This window comes from Oryzias latipes, chromosome 19 (genome assembly GCF_053564925.1).
Source record: "Oryzias latipes strain Hd-rR chromosome 19, Olatipes_Hd-rR_3.1".
In the NCBI taxonomy this organism is placed as follows: domain Eukaryota; kingdom Metazoa; phylum Chordata; class Actinopteri; order Beloniformes; family Adrianichthyidae; genus Oryzias; species Oryzias latipes.
In genome coordinates, this window is record NC_136255.1 from 3,845,863 (window position 1) to 3,865,781 (window position 19,919).

General features: G+C 42.4%; 1 protein-coding gene and 1 long non-coding RNA gene across 2 annotated transcripts; one reads left to right on the top strand and one right to left on the bottom strand.

The window, feature by feature from the left end:
* Positions 1-45: 45 nt before the first annotated feature.
* gsg1l2b (gsg1-like 2b) lies at positions 46-15,934 on the bottom strand. Its single transcript, XM_004080750.5, has 5 exons — positions 15,634-15,934; positions 15,225-15,272; positions 10,649-10,801; positions 4,664-4,775; positions 46-2,316 (listed from the first exon to the last, which is right to left on the bottom strand). The coding sequence occupies exons 1-5, from the start codon at positions 15,932-15,934 to the stop codon at positions 2,016-2,018; spliced, it is 915 nt and encodes a 304-aa protein (XP_004080798.1). The 3' UTR covers positions 46-2,015.
* A 610-nt stretch (positions 15,935-16,544) lies between these two features.
* On the top strand, positions 16,545-18,711 carry LOC111946436 (uncharacterized). Its single transcript, XR_002872169.2, has 2 exons — positions 16,545-18,440; positions 18,522-18,711. It is a non-coding gene; the product is annotated as an uncharacterized LOC111946436 (long non-coding RNA).
* The last annotated feature ends 1,208 nt before the right edge of the window (positions 18,712-19,919 follow it).

Here is a 19,919-nt window from a genome sequence, read left to right on the forward strand (position 1 = left end):
CTGCCATCTAGTGGTAATATGGAAAGACTTACATGAAGCAACAAAAACAAGAAAGCATTCATTTATTGAGATGATCCATCTTTTTTACAAATCAACAAAAATGAAGTAAATGTTTTAAAACTCTCAAATGTTTCAAACTGATGAAAACTACAAAAAAGATCCTCTGGAAATACTTAGTTCACACAACGATGAAGAAAGAAGAAGAAACTCAGTGAAGTAGAATTTGAAACGTTCACATAAATAAAACACACATTAGAATTATTATTGAATGCACTTACAATAAAACACCAGCATTATCAAATAGATGTAAACAAAGACGCCTTTTTCCCTCAGAAAAGATCGATTCCTGTTGAAGAGGTTTGGCCGTCTGCACAATGCTACAAAGTTCTGAAGGTTGAAGGAAGGAAGCTGTTCTCTTCTCAAGCATGGCGAGCGATCCATAGGCGGCAGGAAGTGAAGGCACTGTGTTTCCTGTCGCCATCCGTTCTGGAAACAATCGCTCGTTCATGTCTCCCTAAAACCCCCAAGAGTGCATACATCTGAACAGTGTCGTGGTTTTTTTAAGCTAATCAGTTTAACAGAGGTTGCTGCTTTTCAGGAAGAACAAGATCCAACGTTTGTAACGGGGTTGGCTTTGAGTTGGAACGTTCTACACGTTCCACTTGGCCTGGTTTTGCACTACACTGTTAGAAGACCTTGGCTAAAAGAGTGTTCATGAAAGGGTTGCCTCTTTAGTGATTAGTCAAGCAGAGTCTGCACAACTTTAGGGGTAACATCATCAACCAACGGCTGGAAAGATGTTGCTGTGTGCAGATTTTTCCCTCTTTCCACATCAGGAAGATCAAACACCTTTCAGGCATCGTCTTTCAGCCGATTACTGCAGTGATCTTCTCAACAGGACCACAGACCCGCAGAATGCAGCTTCTACAGATGATCCAAACACACTGCTGCAGGCTTTCAAGTAGACGAAGAGTCACATGACACCGGGAGGCCCCAAGTCCTCAAGCTCCTGGTTAAGATGAGTGTGTCATTGTAACAAACAATCATAAAAATGCTTCAAAATAACCAGTGGAAACACAGTTACGCACTTCTGCCAGGTACACAACAGAAAGAAAATCTGATCCACAACTCCCTCCTCCAGCTTTTCAGCCCATCCTTTCAAATGACTGGTGGACCAGGCAGCAAAAGAAAAGAAAATGACGCTTCTAAAATATTCTAAAGGACTTGAACTCCATGGCTCCTATGAAACGAAACACCCGTTAATTTCACGGCTGCTAACTTGGATCTGTTTTCAAAACCTTCCCAGTGCTTTTCTCAAGATGATGATGCCGTTTTTATCCAAACCCCTGGTGGTTTTCTAGGAGTAAAAATTCACCTCTGAGTTGTGGGAGGGGCTATCCCATCATCCCTTTCTTTACACTCTCTCCCACTGGCTTACAGCCCTCACACCCTCAGCCTAACATTGGCAGTACCACAAAAATGGCAGCAACCTCAGATCTATCCATCCGTCCAGTTCTGATCCAGATTCCAGCTCAGACCAGGAAAACAAAGACGTTCATGGATCTATTGGTCTGCAGGTGGAGGATCAGAAAGGGGCGGAGCATGGAGACTTTAGCCCCACCCAGCGCAGTATCTGTGTCACAACTGAGAGAAATGTTTAATCTTCTCCTAATCCATCGTGATTTGAATCAAAAATACTCCAAAATCATGAGACAGAAGCTACAAGAACATGCTAAAAACACCAAGAAGATTCTTTTCATTAGAGTGGGCCTGTAAGGAATGCATCCCATCCACCACAGCAAGCAGATGGAAAGCCCAACCGAGTGTGGCAGATGGTTGCTAAGCAGCCAAACCACCTGGTTTTGGGTCAAGTCTGGTTCTCGTCACACATCATCCTGATCTTCCTAACGGTGTGGTGTGTCTCTAAGTAAAGCCACACTACAAAGCAACCGCAGCATCTCATATGGATCCGACTGACCACCACACTGATGCTCTGAAGAGCCCAGTCCCCTCGTCTAGCAGTACTCCTCACCCTGAGCATCAGGAAGGTCGTTGAGGTCCAGGAAAACGGAGGTGTTGGAGTGTTTGCGCCCGTTGGATGACAGGTCCAGCAGCTCCTCCGCGGTGCTTGGCACAGAGCTGATGTACATGTCCCACACCTGCTCAGGAGAGTCCAGCTCCAGCAGCTTCTGCTTGATCTTCAGGTTCTTCTCGATGTTTCTGCGCTTGTGCTTGAACTCTAGGATGGTTTTGGTGTAGCGGTTAATGGTTGTAACTGAAGACGCCATGCAGGCCGTGAAGGAGCTCCACGCCAAGCTAAGAAACAGTCAAAATGTAGTCTCAGTTAAAAGGAATTTCAACTGAAGTTATTGGTGTTAACTCTGAAATGAGGAAGGCATCGCCACGGAATCCCGAACCAGTTTACTTTCCATTAGGATTCCACAGGATTCAATTCTGAGGCATTTGTTGGATTTCCATCCAAAACCTAACTTGTTTGGGAAAAAAGACCCTTTTTTGTGTAAGTGATGATTTCAACTACAGCGGTGGAACTTGCAGTTATACATCTATCCATTTTCTGAAACAGCTGAACCCTTTTCAGGGTCACAGGGATGCTGGAGCCTATCCAGGTGCTGTTGGGTAAAGGTGGGGTACACTCTGGAGAGGTTACCAGTCTGTCGCACGTTCAAATGATAAAAACAGGAATTGTTTCATAGCAAAAATAAAAAAATCTTCTTTCTGCTTTAAAAGAGAATAGTTTAAAAGAAATCCATTTAAGGATTTGATGTTCTGATTGAACATTGATTCTATAATTGTCGATAAATTAAAAAGAAACTCTGGCCCTAGGGTGACTTAGCTCCTCCCCCTACCTCTAAGGTACCACCCAGCCCCCCTACGGAGGAAGCTCGTTTCAGCCGCTTGTATCCAGGACCTCCCTCTTTGGGTCATGACCTCTGGGTCATGACCATAGGTGAAGATTGGAACGAAGATCGATCGGTAAATTCAGAGCTTTGTTTTCTGGCTCAGCTCTTTCTTCACCACAATAGCGAAGTGTAAAAAAAGCATTTTTGTTTGATTTCTAACTGTTTTTACTTTTCAACTTACAATAACACTTTTTTTAAAAATACAAATGGGAACTTTGCCTTTTGAGTACATTCTGTACTAAAAAATCCTTTTTTCGGTCAAAAGTGTGAAAAAAGCATTTTTCCTGAAGTTATGTTTTGACTTTTGAACTTAAAATATGACAAAAATAAAATTTTTAACTACAAATGAAAACATTTGCTTTTTCCGATTAACGGAGCGGTACAGCGACCACATAACAGTGGATGCTGCTCCAATCCGCCTGTCAATCTCACGCTCCGGTCTTCCCTCACTCCTCCGTCTGGGGCAGGAGCAGAGCAGAGGTTGTGGTTTGAGTTGGAGATGTGCTGGTTTGTTTCTCTTTTGATCCCGTCTTGGTCCTCAGCAGTCTTATCCTGCTGGGTTTTGTTATCTTAGTTTGGGGTTGGACCGTGGTAGTCTTTATTTGCAGGCTTTGTTTGTTTCTTTTCATTAGTTAGATTCTGTTAGGCAGAACCAGCACAATCATTTTTTTTTTTTGCTTTACAGGACACAGGTTCTTTCTCCCAATAAACTGGGCTCCTCAACTTCTTGGTGTCCAATTTTCAAATGTTATGGCCCCTTTGTGATTTCCCCTGGACTGTGAGAGGTTTGCCTGTTGGGGCCGTAACACCAAGGCAGAGATTTTCCTTTGTTAGGACACTAACAAAGACTAACAAAGGCCAGACTCACTAAATTAGCTCTGCACTCATTTTGGTTAGTGAACGTAGACATTTTTGGCTGAGATGCCCCACAAACAGTATTTTTTTTTTTTTTAAATCACTGTTGATTCTGTGTAACCACATCTGCTGCATTGAGATGATCCTGTGGGACGCAGTGTCTTTTATTTTGATAGGAATGTGAACCACTGTTTTATATTTTGAAATATGACATTTTTCTCATGTTTATGTTTTATTTATGCCAAAAAAACAGTAGTTCATTTTATATTGATCACAATAGTAACAATAGCATGAATACAAATGAGTGTTTTCTTTTTCTAAAGGGTGAAAAACGCTTGAATGGCTCTCTAAGCGCTGCAGATAAAATGAGGGCGGCCAAAGTGGGCGCATTTAATATTTTAGTGCATTCTCCAAAATACACTTTAGTCTTTTTCCTTTAATACTATTGTTTTTCATAGGTTCATTTACTTTACATTGTCCATAAGTGTGCATGTGAGTGTGCATGGGTGTGTGATTGTGGCCTTGTGACAGACTGGCGACCTGTCTAGGATGTCCCCGCCCACGAGTGGTCGGGATAGGCTCCAGCAGCCCTGTGACCCTGAAAGAGACAAAAACGGGTTTGGAATATCAAAACAAAACCAAAACAATTGTTTAGGAGTATTTTGTATATTTGAACCTATTCAAGTGCTAAAATCATTACCCAAAAAGTTTGAATGTGGAAAAAATGTGTTTGTTTTTAAACTAAAAGGCAGTATCTAGAAGTCTGGAGAACACCGTTTGACCTCCAGTGACGTTCTGTGAAAACTAAGCATAAGCTGTTAGCAAGACTTTGAAATGCAGCTAAAGAACAAAAATCTGAGAGGAAAAACAGAAGAAGCTCCACTCACATGTATGACCAGCTGTAGTCCCATGTTTGGGGTTTCCAGTCCTCCGGGCCCAGACTGACGGTCAGCTGGAAGGCTGTGGTGAACATCATGTGGGCCACCATGCCCAGCAAACCTGCGCCACACAATCACACCAGATCTCACCACATGGTGGCAGTCTCCCACAAAAAGACGGTCAAGCTGCTGATCAGCGGAATGAACCCAAATGCAACATTCTGGTTGTCTGAAAGCAGCCGAGGACATTCATCTGGGAATAACTGATCACTGATTTGGCATTTCTTTTTAGTGCACTGTTTAGTGGGTCTAGATGACCCAACTCCCAACGTTAAAGTACCTAGGATAGCGCAAGGGTTAATTCTATGGAATTGAGTTAGCAGTGTTTGTTTTTTTTTATTTATACTGGAGGGAAAAAATAATTGTTGAGATTTACATTAAAGACAAGAAAACATGCTAGAGATAAATGAGAAAGGGGCGGAGCATGCAGACTACCATTATCAGACACACTGATCCATGAACGTCTTTGTTTTCCTGGTCTGAGCTGGAATCTGGACTAAAACTGGACGGATGGACAGATCTGCCACTGCTGCCACTATTGTTGCACCACCAATGTTAGGTTGGGGTTGTGAGGGGCTGTAAGCCGGCAGGAGAAAACAAGAAAAACAGATAGCTCAGTTATGGGTGATGGGAATGGGAGCGGGGTTGCTCCGCGCCAACATTCTTACCCACAATTCAGAGGCAAATTTCTAACGGACTCCTGACGCTCAGCAGAAACTATCAGGGGTGTAAAAAATCCATTAAGTGAAATACTGCAATATTTTATTTGACGATATTTGTATGGATTTAAAATGCTGCCAAGATGATACGGAACTAGTTGTTCATGAGCAAACATGTAGTTCAGCTTCTTACTTTTGTTTTCCACTTAAACCCCGACCACTAGGCGGCAGCACCGAGCCTCTTTAGCTGCTCTGCACCAAAACAATAATCAGATCCAGCTTGTGTTCACTCATTATTAGCCTCGCGCTTTTTAACTGCTTTCATTGACTGTAGATGAGGACTGGACTGACCCCTCCCCCCCAGTGTTCTAAACAGGAAGTGTCACAACATCCCATAGACATCTATGGTGAAATAAACCGCTGTTCCTCAGTCGTTCTATTGGTCAGAAGAACCGTTCTGGATCTGATTTTTAACATTTTCTTGATAATCCTCTTTTTTATTCTAGTTACAAACTAACCAATCAGATGCCTCAGTGAAAGCAGGTCAAATGTTCAAAGCGTTTGATTGACAGATTTTCCCGAGCCGGCTTTCAGGGAAGAAAAAACAATGGAGGCTGAATTGACTTCATTTGGTTGGAACTATGGATGACATCAGACGCGATCAGTCCAGCTGTATTAGACAGTCAATGGTTGCTGCAGAGCTCAATGAGACACGTACAACTTAGTTTTAACTGGGGTTGCTGCCGGTAGCCTGTATTTGGTGCTTCGTGGGGAATGATGCTGTCGATGCGCACGTTAGGCCTGAACAGAGCTTCAGTCAAGATGCTGAAGGCGATGCGGGCCAAAGTTCTGCGGACCTTCACAGCAAACGATTCTAATTCAGAGAAATGATTTCGTCAGAGTTTCATGTTTAACGCGCTGAAAAAAAGACAATCGTCGTGGTGATGAGATGAAATCCATGTTTTTACTTCCACGTGTGTGAAAATGGAGATGCAGCGCTGCACTCAATCAAATACCTGCTTTCGCTGCTTCATCACACTTCAATGTTTCTGGAAAGAATCGGCGAGGTTTCCTTTTTCTTTTTCTTTCTTTATTAGAAGTACCAGTTTGGCTACATTTAGCAGTATTTGAAACAAACAACACTTTATTTCTCATCCATACCTATAACACCTTATTGTTTATGGCAGTTTTATTCTTTGTTATTTTTTTTTATACCGTCAAATATTTTCTTGTGAAATCAGACAAAGTTGAAGGTTGACGTTTTTCGCCCCATGAATTAGCTTTGGTAAAAGATACTATATTGAGATACAGTTGCAGTGCTTCATGTTCTGAACTAAAGGAAAATGAATGTTATCATTTATTAACATGAAAGGTGTATGAACATTCAAAGTTTTTTCCAGATCACACTTTAGTAAAATAGGGACATTTTGTCTATGGTACTGTCTAGAGATAAATTGTGATATGTATCGTATCATCAGACTCCTGGAAACAATGTCGTAGAAAACAACACAGTTTTTTGATTTCTAAAAACAGAATAATCATCACAAAAATGGTGATTACACCTGAAGCATAAATAACAATAGGAACAAAAAAGTTACTGAGTGAGAAATGGAAGAGTGGAATTCTGGATCAGAACCGATCTAGGCTCCAACCTTTTTTTGATCTGATGAGTGGGTTTAAACTTCCCGGCCTCGCCTCACTTGAGGATTCTGCTCCGGCAAAGTGACGGTACTTCAGCTGCGACCCAAAGTTAGTTGGGCGTGGCTCACGGCAGAACTCAGAACTCCCAACTTCTGGCATAAACCTCCATTGAAGTTTTGGTGAGCTGGCCGTGAGTTGTGACCCCACAACCCACAAGACCTAAGTCAGGTAAGCCACCAGAAGTAGGTTGGAGTTGTTTGCAGTCTTTCCTTCTTCCACATCTGTCTCAATATTTGCTCTGATTTCCTCTTGTCTTGTGCTTAAGATTCTGTCACCAGAAAAGCAGGATTCGTCTTTTCCCACACCTCAGACGGCCACAAGATAGACCAAGAATGAAGAACAGCAATCAGAGCCTTTCAATCGGATTAGCACCTAAAGCGCCGCTGCAAATCCCTGCACCAGATTCGGCGACGAAAGCCGACATTTCCTCTCGTACCTGTCAGGGTTTTTATGAGGTTATCCCTCAGAATTACCATAATGCCATGCAAATCACAAGCAGCTTTGTGTCAGGGCCAATGGAAGCTGCAGAGAAAATGCCTGTTCTGGATGAATTCTTTCATTTGAAGTTGATGAACGCCAAATTGAGTGATTTATTTTTGCCTCCCCGGCAGCTCACTTGTTAAATTCTCAAATGCAATGCCTCCCAATTCACTTTTTCTGATCCTGTTTTATGAAAAAAAACAGTAATAATCTGAAACAGCAGATTTCGGACTAAAAAAAAAGTTCAAGTAGTGTACTTTGGTTTATTCTGTTCACTTAAGATTCATCTGCAACAATCACATACTGTATTGTGGGTCCTTAATAATAAAAACTCATTTATGTCCCAATCACAAAACGTATTTGGGGGGGGTTGCTCACAGATGAGGTGGAGCAGTTGCCCTGGAGACAGTAATCTTCCTCTTCACACTAAGATGAAGGTGTTGTTTGTGGATTTAAGGAGGAAACCCTCAATGACAGTCCATGGAAGGCGGATTATGTGAAGAGGCTTAAGCAGAGAGGTAAGCAGACGTCCAGGATTTCAGATCAGAAAGACCGCTGACATACGTATAAATGAGCATCAGGACAGCTCGCAGTTTACCAGCTGAAACATCTGTCTGATGATGATGAGATGGAGTATTCCACCTTCACTGGGGAGCCATTCTCTCCACTTTTCCATCTACTCCTGCTTCCCAGTTTATTGCAGAGTTTCTTAATTCTAATGAAATCACACAATGAAAGAAAACGAATCAAACATGACAGCAATAAGCCGGTGAATGCAGCTTATTGGTTTTTGTTTGTATTTAAACAAGAGATTTACTTATTGTTTTTTGATTTGTCTAAAATCTACCAATAAAAAAATAAATAAAGACATTTGACCTAAAAGATGTGAACAGAAGGTTCATTTACGGTTTATGTTTCACCTTTTTAGTAATGTTTGACACAGAGAAGAGGATTGCTCAGTCAGGTGTGCAGCAGGCCGCTAGACATGTGCCTCTTTATCATAGTGGATCTGAATGTTACTTTTATATATTTCATGTGGGAGAAAATAGATCCACTAAGGTGCATTAAATCAAACAAAAAGGTGCATCCCCTCTCGTTTTTTAGGGGCCAGAACTGAACATCTGCAGATGCTCTGGACTTGATCTGAAAAGCATTCCTAAGAATCTGAATTTCCTTCTCCACTGCAGTTTCCTCTCTTCTCTTTGCAGATGATGTTGTCCTGTTGGCTTTATCGAGCCAGGACCTCTAACATGCATTGGGGCGGTTTGTGGCAGAGTGTGAACCGGCTGGGTTGAGGGACATCACCCGTAAATTTGAGGCCATGGGAGTTGGGTCATCTAGACCCACTAGACAGTGCTCTGACAATGTAAGGATGGGGTCATCTGGACGCCATAGGATAGCACAAGGGGTAGACATTTAATACGTCTTTACTTGTCATATATGATCTATTCTACATTTATCTGTGGTTTCTTTGGTGTTTGTACCTGACATAAAGCTGCAGACGGTGATGCAGGCAGTAAACCAGCGGCGCTTTTCATTCAGAAAGAAACAATAGATCATTTCAGTCAGAGAACTCATGCAGTAAAGATTTATTCCATATTTCTTTTAGTTTGGCATCAGGCTCTGTTCAGATACATAAAACAAAGATCTCCATAGAAAACTTTGGGTAATAAACTACCCCTAACGGAGCTCACAGGTGGAAGCCGGGGAGGAGGGTGGGGTGACGAACGCAGAGCTCGCGGAAATGAAAGAAGAGGATTGGACCGCACACCTGGACTTAAGTAGGACACTGAACAGGTGAGTTGATTAGACTGAAACGCCCGCAGGGAGGAGTAACCAGGTAAACGCACTGCTACAGTTGTCTGCCTGAAATACTCCCAGGTCGTTCACTTGTTGATGAACGTATAGAAGTTTTTGGGAGGATTTTTACTGTTGGTGCTGCACAAAATGAGGAAAACACCAAATATTTTTGGAGTATTTTCATGTGATGAAGTTATTTGGTTTAGTTTGTTGTGTTTTATTAAAGATAATATTCACACTAACAGGTTTTTATCAATGAAAAGAGTCTGATGGGTTTCATACAGACAGGACCACACACACCAAACAGAAATGAACTGGAGGCTAAAAAATGAAGCCAGGAGTCCAGATCTGATAAAACCACAGAAGAGCAAATAAAACCCTTCTGATGTGTTTTTGCTGAAAAGCACAAACGTTAGTTTTATTTCCAAGATTTATTTTTATGCAGAACAAAATCTTTTGGGATATTTATAAGTTTATTTTCTTACATTTAAAATGACAGAAAAGTAAAGGAATTTGAGTATTTTTTCTTTTAACGTTTACTTTATTTCTAACTTGTATAATTTAAAAGAATTATTGCATCTCCACAGAAATATGTATATTTTTGTGGAGAGCAAAATATTGAAAGTTTTTTAAGGTTCAAGTTTATTTATTCTGGAATAATATTTATGTCTTTTTTATATGCATGTAAAAAAAGTTACATAATTAAAAGTTTAAAAATGTTGTTTTAGTGTGTTCAATACATGTTCATCCTTCATGGAAAGATGCAGGAACAGTCTCCTTCCTGAATGTGACCTGTGTGGCCGAGAGACTGCCGGAGCCAAGTCTCTCTCGCTGCTGATTCACCGCTGAGAGTTTGGTGGACGGCGTCATTGTCACTGAGTGGATTAGAAAGAAGGTCACTGCTAATTCCTCTGCAAACAGCTGGAAATCTTCTCTGGGCTGTGAGGTGGAACCTGAATGTGTGACGGGACAAATTTCGGCTCCGGAAGGGAAGTCAAAGTCTTGTTTATTCTGAGAAACATCTGAACCAGGCAGACGCGCCGTCAGCTTTGTGTCTTTAAGTATACATAACAAAATTCAATAGAATGAATGGAGACCTCAGTGTCTCTTTTCATCATTTCTTGAGCTCAGAAAAGATGGATCAACACAAAAACAACCTTCCTGTGCAAACTCAGTGACGTGGGAGTGGATATGAAAAACCACAGGCAGAAAAGCTGCTAACCGCCGTCTCTGGGTGCACCGGCTTTTCACTTACCTTCAACAAAAATAGTGCATCCATCTGGACACGTCTTACCTGACAGCACAGTGAAAATGGCGGCGAAGGCGTTGAGCTTGAGGCCGTCGATGACATTGCCAAAGTGACAGACTTCCAAAGACATGAGGAGGCCTCCTGTGGCCAGCAGGAGGATGTACAGACATTCAGCCACGATGCACAGCCAGAGCACGCCTGTGGAGAGAGGAGCGCTTTAGCGACCACACGTCCGGAGGAACATAAGGGTGACGAAGAAGAGGAAGATTCACCGACCTTCAGCTCTTACCGTTTGCAATTAACCTTCAGTGCCAAATAAAGAAACAGGGGACATTCTGAGTTTAAGCCAGCGTGATAGAAAAAGCTCTTGACCCCTTCTGATGTGAAAAAAACAATCTTTCAAACTGTCATTTATCCTCCCAGTACGTTGTATAATAACAAGAACATTACTGTTGTATAATCAGCACATCCTTCAGCTCAACTGAATGTCAGACTTGGTGTTTAATACCTGAAAGCATTAAAGAAAGAAGTGATCGTCTGGTTAAGAACATTTAAGGCCTTTACTGCCTTTCAATCACGTCCGTCCATTAAGCGAGGGAGCAGCAGAAGAGACGCTCCTCGCCAGAGTCACACTCATTAGGGTTGTAATAGAACTGAAAGGGCTGTTTCTGAGCCGCTGCTCCAGCTCTCTTCATTTCAGCCAGTCTCTGTTTTTTTCTATGAAGGGGGAAAAAAGACGCAGTTGCCTGGTTACAGATCTTCAAACTGCTGCTTGCACTTTGGAGTTTTTGCCTTAATTTACATGAGCGTACATTGACGACTGCTTACTAGATTACAAGGAGAATCGGGACAATCTGGGTCAGGAAAAAACTGGTAGGATTGACCCTTTTATGTGATTCCTTTTTTTAAAAACAAAACATGTTACGCTGCAAAGCAAGAAGGGAAAGATTTCTTTGAGAACCCCAGATAAACCAGTGCTGCAGCTCCAGGCAGAAAAGAACAAGAAGAGGAGGACTATCTATTGGGTGGAGCATAAATCAGCATCTCTGAATCCAACAGACTTCAGCAGAGACTTCAGAGACTGGGATGAAGAGCAGGGCAGCTGGAAAACCATGTTCACTTGAGAGTTCCTGTAAAACTGCTGGTCCTGATTAGGTTTAAAAAGGAAGTGAGATCAACCTCAGAGGGAAATATTCTCTGAAAGAAATGAAACCAAAATGTAAAACCTCTCAAACTAAATTTAGGTCCAACACAACTTTTTCGAATGAGGTTGAGGATTTCTAAGCCCCTAAAGCATCCTGGGCAGAGATGTGGTAGAGGTAGAGCAGTGCAAGTACCTGGGAGGAACCATCGACAACAGACTGAGCTGGAACAGAAGAAGAAGAAGGCCAGAAGCAGACTCTACTTCCTGAGGACACTAAGGTCCTTCAACGTGTGCAGCAGGATGCTCGGGATGTTCTACCAGTCTGTTGTGGCCATCACTCTGTTCTTCTCAGTGGTCTGCTGGGGGGGCAGCATAGCTGCCAGGGACACTGATAGACTGAACAAGCTGATCAGAAGAGCTGGCTCTGTAATCAGATGTAAAGTGGACCCGTTTGAAGCTGTGATGGAGAGGAGGACTTTGAACAAGCTCGTATCCATCATGGATAATCCAGAGTCTCCATCCTGTTGTTGACGGACAGCGGAGAACATTTTTCCAAGAGGCTAAGGCTGTCACACCAACCTACAGAAGGCCATTCCTACCTCACTCCATTGGACTCTATAACTCACCATCCATTTGCAACAGATATACTCATTTCATGTGTGGTGTCTGTTTTTCTAGAGCTGTTATGTGAACCGATTGTTTTTTCTGATTGTGTCCCCCATCGTTTGTGTGTTTGTATTGAGCCTGTATGTGGACGCTGCAACAACGCAATTTCCCAAGCTGGGATAATAAAGTATCGTCGTCTTATTTGATCTCATCCAGAGAGCTTCTCATAGTCTTTGAAATCCTGGACTGGGTCTGTGTAAAAATGCTTTCTCGCCTGGATCTTGACTATCCCGTCTCTCCTCTGATGATCTCATGCCTGCTATGGACTCCTGCCTGCCTGACTCAGATTTAGCTTTCCAGACTTTTAGCTGAGCTAATAAACCTGCTGCTTTTGGATCCAGACGTCTGCTGGGTTTTGGGACACCTTTAAAAAAGCCAAAAGCCTTCAGAGACACAATTTCAAAGAACAAATCAACTTTTAAAGGTTGTAGACAGAGGCAGAAACCAAATAATGCTGTCAAAAACACTTCTGAGGCCTGTAAACACCAAATAGAATAATAATGGATTAGATTTATCTGCTTTTCCAGACGCTCAAAGTTCTTCCAATGTGTCCATTATTCATTCATTCTTGGTGATGGTAGCTACTGATGTAGCCACAGCCCCTCTGACCATCACCGGGACATTCATACACCAGTGGAGCCACACCGGAGGCAGGGAGGGGGAAGTGTCTTGCCCAAGGACACAACGGCAGTTGACTGGGGATCAAACCGCACATTCTTCGATCATTGGCCGACCTGCCGCCCTAGAATCATGTTCTGTTATTCTTGAATTGACTGCTCCAATAGTTGTGCGCTAGCCGCCCTATGATTTGTTGATTTTTTGAGAGTTGACCAGCTGTGTCTTAAAAAGGCTTCTGATTCATTAAATGGAGTAAAAAGTCTTTGTCAGATGGTCAGTTTAGTTGTGTACCTTTTGTTATTTTCTTGTTGTTAATAATTTAGCCTGGGTTTAAATAAAATAATGAATCAACAACAAAACAATTCCTTATTTGGAAAGTACATTAGGATTCATAAGTATTAAATTTCCTTTAACCCTTTAGAAGCTCAGCAAAGAAAATGAATCAATAAAAAAACATTTTTTCTTTCAATTTTTGCATTTGGTGAATAATACACACAATTAATGTATTCATAACTGGTTCTATAAGCAGGCAGTAAAGATACTCAAATATGTGTATTTTTTCAGTCAAAAACTATATTTTAGTTAGTTTTATGGTAAGAATTCATTGCTGAATAAATTAAATATTTGTTTAGTACGGTGGCCCTGCAGTGCAAACCACATCAACAAATCAGTCAACGCAAAAACATTTTAAAAGTCACAACAATTAAAAAAACTAAACAAATATTAAAGAACAGCCTTACATTTAGGAAACAAGAACAAAACAAAATGTTAGAAAAGCGATCCACCATGAGGAACCGGATGCTAGGTACTATGGGACGTCTCTGATTGGACGATGACGTTTGTTTATCATTTCAGCTGACAGTTATTTGACATGAAGCGATCCTGGATAACATCATCCAGTCAGTGATGTCCCATAATACCTACCGGTACCTTTACCTTTTTGTTTTTCAAACATTTCATTTGTTTTCTGGAAAATACGTTTTGTTTTCAGACTCCGTTTTCTAAAATGTAATGCTGTTTTTTCCAATATCTGTTTTGCTTTTTAATTGTTGTTGTGATCTTTAAAAGGTTTTTTGTGATTTGTTGATGGGATTTCCCCTTCAGGGTCATCCGTAGTTTAGCCCTAAATAACTTGAAACAAATGTTTTTATAAGAACACATTTGGTTTTAAATAAAGAAATTAAATGTCTATTTAACAAATGAATGAAATCATAGATTCAATTCTACATCAAATTGGCACTCAGCCCTAGAGAGTGGAACATTCAACGTCTCTTTTTCTTTTTCAAAATAAATTCAGGATTGTTTTCTTTGTCTTCTTTTCAGGCCTTTTTTATGGAAAAATGACAGAAATATATTGAGACTCTTCACAATAACTTTTGGACTAAGCAGGCCGGTGGGTCCACCTCCGGATCCTTGCAGTGTTTGCATCGTCTTGCATCACTTTGACACTCAAACCAGCTGCTGTTGTGTCTGATGGCAAACATTAAGGAGAGCTTAAGTCTGGAGTCGTTCTGTGGAGAATGCCGTTAGTATGTTCCTCCTGCAATAAACAAGACATCCCTCAAGGTTCGCTGTTTCAGTGACAGCAGTTTTACTCATAAAATGTTCTGCTTTGCTTTATATTTTTTCCCTTTTTAAAACAAAGAAAAGTTTTTTTTATTATATATCATCTGACCATCAAAGTAGAAGTAAGACAAAGATTTCTGCAATTGGGAAGAAGCTGCATAAAAAAAACAATGCTGAGGTAAAAATGTGTCATTAATGTCCTAAACTTCAATCCTAATTCCGTAGAACAGTAAACACCTTTTAAGTAAGCCTCTAACTACAGTCGTGTTGAGAGACTCTAATATTTGGCTTCAGAAAAAACAGAGACAAAACCAGCAGGGAATCCTTAAAAGGATAAAAATACTCAAAGATTTAATCTGGACAGTGTCAAACGTTCATCTTTGGAACCATAAGGACTAATTTGGATGAGTTTATTCTCTCTCTTTTCCAGCAATGAGGCCAACAAAAGGAGTTAGAGCCCACTTTAAATCCTCTTTTCACCTTTACACCTCCCTCAAGATGAAAAAGACAGCAATTATTTTCTGTTCATTTTCTCATTTTTATTGATTTCCTTTTTTTTTTTTTTGCAAACTAACACTATTGATTTTTTTTCTCATGTTAAAAAATGTTATAAAAATGTTTTCTTACCTCTTTCATTTGAGGGAGCAACAGAAATGAAGCTTCTGCAGTTTTCCCCTGAAACAGAATGTAAATGAGACATTTAGTTGACATTGAATGACAGCAGTCGTGCGGCAACATGTTGATAAGTCAGCTTTCATTAGTATGCATTCATATCAGTGGATCGAGAACGACTGCAGGTGACACAACTGACATGTTTTCTTCAACTGAGTTCATGTGAATCAAGTCTTTGACTTTTATTCAAACCCACAGAGCTTTAAGGCTGATTCCGTGAAGCTTCTTCACGTTTGGGCTGACTTCCCACAGCAGAGTCTGTAGTTTAAAGCAGGACGAACTTGTGGCTTCAAACCCCCAGCAGAGTGACGCATCCCGATGCGCGCATTTTTGACTGTGCCGCGTCTCCAGACCACCAACTCACCGGTCATGTTGATGTTCTGCTCGCAGGAGAACCAGATTCCGGTGTGAAACTTCCTCATCACGTACTTGTCCTCGCCGGTCTCCCAGATGTACTGAACCAGGCGCGTGTCGTTGATGTTGGAGCTGTTGTACATGATGCAGAAGGACTGCTTTTTGAAGACCGGGCCCTGGCAGAACGGCTTCACCACCTTGCGCGTCCCCTCGCACCAGTAGCTGGTGGTGAGCGCCGACACGGCCAGGAGCAAGGCGAGGAAGTTCAAGGTGAGAGCCAGCGGGGCTCTCCGCCGCCGGTCCATCTCCATCACCGCGCCGGAACGGAGGACCGGGGGCGCCTGACTCAATCCCTGTAGGACACCGGATCCACGCGCCTGTCCCCGTCAAATCTTCATGATCTACGTGTTTGCATCCGCCGCTAATTACCGCGTGCGTCTGGATCCTGCAGCGCGCCTGGAGCATCTGCGGCTCCAGCCGCTGACTCTCTGTAGGCAGCCCCCACCCTCCACCCCCACCCCCCAACGCACGCAAATGCGCTCGGCCCACTGTGATTTACGCACAGACCTCTCTCTCAGCTTCACGGACTGAGAGGACGGAAAGTCCTTAGCAAACTCTCCCCAGAAACATCCACTCATTCCTCAGGAAGGTCAGAGTGGAGATGAAACTCCATTCAAAACGTTTGGATGTCTGAAACTGAGCTTGAATGGGCTAAAAAGGAGCGTGCGCACTGTGCCTGTCAGGGTCCGCTTTCTGTTTCTGGAAGTCAAAACACTCAGGAACCAAACATGACGTCAGCACATCTGCACCAAGTTACAACTTCAACCTAAATGCTCCACCTCAAATCATAATCAGAAGCTTTCTGTCAGATTGTCAAAAGTTAGACTGATTCATGTCATCATGTGACTGTAGTGAACTGAAGCACAAATTAGATGATCTTTATAGCAGATGCGAGGGTGCAGGCAAAAACTGTTTATTATGCTAATGTCAAAAGAAGCAGTTAGATCCACCCTTCCTCTGTGGTTCCTGCGTATTCTAGCGCTGTTCTACCTGGAAGGCCCAAAGCGTTTTCAGTCACACACTGACGGTGGCTCCACTGCCGAACGCTGGCGCCAACCTTCCACAGAGGCGGGGTTCAGTGTCTTGGTTAGCAAGGAGGGTCTCAGGGATGGGGCAGGACTTCAACCTGCAATCTGACAATCAGATGTCGACCGCCCCACCACTGCATCCCAGCCGTCCATGGATGGATCCATCCCCACTGAAGTCTATGTGTTTGTTTTGTCCTGCAGTCAAAATGTGCAACAAAATCTGGGGGATGTTTCTTTTGTTGTTGTTTTTTTACCACCATGTGCCAAAAAATGTCTCCCATTTTCTGAGTCATTGCTGATAATAGACTGTATCCCTTTGGGACATCTATTCTTTACCTTCTGGTAATGATAACAGTTCCGAGTACTGATCAGGTCCAGCAGGTGGGGATTATGGCACCTTCAACACTGGAGTTCATGCAGGTCATGGGAACAACTGTGAGTCCACAACTGCCCTGGCAAGGGTCTATGCTGCTCATCATCGGACAACCAGTCCACCTGGTCATGTGACGCTCTGTACCCAGGCTTCCAGGCAAGTGTCGAGTGTTGGGGGAGGAGTTTTTGTGAAGCTGGCTTCATTTAGAGGAGGCGCCAGAAATGATGAAGTCCGAAGCTTCACTGTGGCTGTACCGTCTGACTGACTCATGAAGTGGTTCACACTGTGCCGCCGGTTTAGACAGCGGCATGAATCCCTCAGGCTCCAGTCATAATGTGGATGCAGGTAGTGAGAGAGAGTTTGGAAATTTAGGAGAAAGTCTTGTTTTTAAACAAGCAATGATCACTGGCCACATATCAATATTACAAAAGTACAATAACTATCCACTATCAACAGAGGTTCTTCATTTATCACCGCAAGTTGTGTTCTGAAAAAAAAAATATTCAAAAATGTATTGATCTTTTTCTTTTCTTTTTCCAAAATAAACAGATGTTTACAGCTGTTTAGCGATCAGATACTTATGTAAGTCTGACAAACTGAATACATTCTGTACAGGAGACCTGCCACGGAGGAGATTGATTGACTATATTTACAGACAATCAGGATGCAGAACACACTGTGCTGTAAGAAAAAGAAAAAAAATCAGCAAAACAGCATTTTAGCCGGGAGTTCATTTCAATGCAATTCTATTTCATTTATGTAGCCAAAAATCACAACAGTCGTCTCAATGAACTTCGTTCCGGTAATTATAAAGTAAACACACAATCATAAGGATCATGATTACTTAGAATTCAGTAGGAGAAGACTAAACTTAACAGACTAAAATAAACTGGCATCGGTGCCTTTAGATCCTCCTTCGCACAGTAAGGAAAAACTGCAAAAAAAAAAGATTTTGGAAAAATAGAAGAAACCTCAGGGGTGTCCACATGAAAGAGGGATCCTCCCCAGGACGGACAGGCGTTTTACCAGAACTCTTATAGAGAAATATCTTATCTTCTATGCAGATGACATTTTACTGTTTTTAAGTAATTTACATTCTGTAAATGAAACAGCAACAATCATTAATGAATTGTCCTCCATATCAGACTACTCCATTAATTGGAATAAGTCTGTTTTATTACCACTGAACAGTAATGCGGAGAAAAGTGTCATGGTGCCTCTGGCAGACTCCTCCCCCTCCAGCACTGTTTCACTCTTCTCCTGATTGCCACCAGCTGCTGTCACTCTCCTCATCATCACTTCTGCTCTTAAGGAGCTCCAACGCCTCAAGCCGACGCCAGATCGTTAACCCTTACGGTGACTCGCCTGGTCTTGCTATGCTCTATCTTGTTTTGTTTTGCTCACGTACCCAACCTAATTCCTATTCTCCTGCCTCAGGAAACCACGTTACGAGTGACACCAGTGTGGGTCATCAGTTAAGCCGTTCCAGTGAACCGGAAGACTCCTCGCCGTACGCTGACCGCGTTATCACCTCCAGCCACGCCACAAGCCATCTTCACATTGGGACCTCGCCGGGACTAAATCTCAGCCTCACACGGAGAATCAATAAACGATTACTCATCTGCCACTTACCTGTCTTACTCTGGGTTTCAGCATCTGGGTTCGCTTAGCCTGAAGAATCATGACACAAAGACTCACAATACCAGTCAAATCAGGAAATATCAAATTTCTAGGTATCTATTTTTCCCCCAAACTATCAGAACTGGTGCAGCTAAACCACACCCCATTACTGAAAAGCATACAGGACGATCTAACCCGCTGGGGGGCGGTTGTTCTCTGCCTGCTGCCATGTGGCGTTGGGGGGTTCTGGCTGCTGCTGCTGCTGTGGCGGGGGTCTAGGGGTGGGGATGGGTGGGCGCTCTCCCTCCTTCTTTTCACATTCCACCATCCATTTTAGAAGAACATAAACACTCACCTGAGCACAGGTGTTAGCTCACCTTTGCACTAACAGTTTGCGTGATTGAATGAATGAAATATTTCACACTAGTTGGTTTAAAGGCATAAGTATGCGTGTGAACACTATCTGTATTGTGATGATACCGTAACGATAAACATCCAGTAAACTTGTTGCTTTATGCTGCTTCATGGTCTTATCCCCCTTCCCCTCCTATTATCACCCTCCTACCCCCCCCTCTCTCTAACATCCCTCTCTCTTCTTCCCTTCTTTCCTTTTCCGTCCGGTCCAACACCAAAGATTTTCAAACCTGATTGAAATTAATAAAGTTTGGCCTCAATTACAAAAGGGGTTTATTCAGTCATGCCTTTGGTTTGTCTGAAGATTAATAACCCCTGTTGTTAAAGTAAAATATGTCCAACACAAGAGGCCCTCAGCTTCATTCAGTTAGAGTTGGAAGATGGCTGGGGGCGCGAGATGAGCAAGGGGCAGGGTCCACAGCCAAGAGCAGGAGCAGAGACGAGGTACATGGTAAGGTACAGGAGCACGGAATATGGAATAATTCCAACTCCCCAGGATGGGAGTGGAAAAGAGGGGCAATGCATGAATTGCGCTGCACCAACCAGAGGCATGGAGAAGTAAATGATAAATAAATAGAGGAGAGGATGAGAGAAGTAGATGAGAATAGAGGACGGAACCCCAGTGCACCATACTTTCTCCAGCTTCTAACTTCTAGCAGCCTACTAACAACTAATTGCTTTTGTCAAATTTAATTTAAACAGATTAACATTAAGTTAAATAATATAATAATACTAGCTAGTCTGACAATAAGCCTGTCCAAAGAGGAATGTTTTCAGTCTAACTTTGAATGTAGAAACTGT

Bases quoted from the DNA above. Each gene is read 5' to 3' on its own strand.
- gsg1l2b (XM_004080750.5), bottom strand. From the start codon at position 15,934: ATGGAGATGGACCGGCGGCGGAGAGCCCCGCTGGCTCTCACCTTGAAC. The intron at 10,802-15,224 runs GTAAGAAAACAT...CTCTCTCCACAG, and splicing joins TGCTCCCTCAAATGAAAGAG to GCGTGCTCTGGCTGTGCATC. The intron at 4,776-10,648 runs GTAAGACGTGTC...TGTGTGGCGCAG, and splicing joins CATTTTCACTGTGCTGTCAG to GTTTGCTGGGCATGGTGGCC.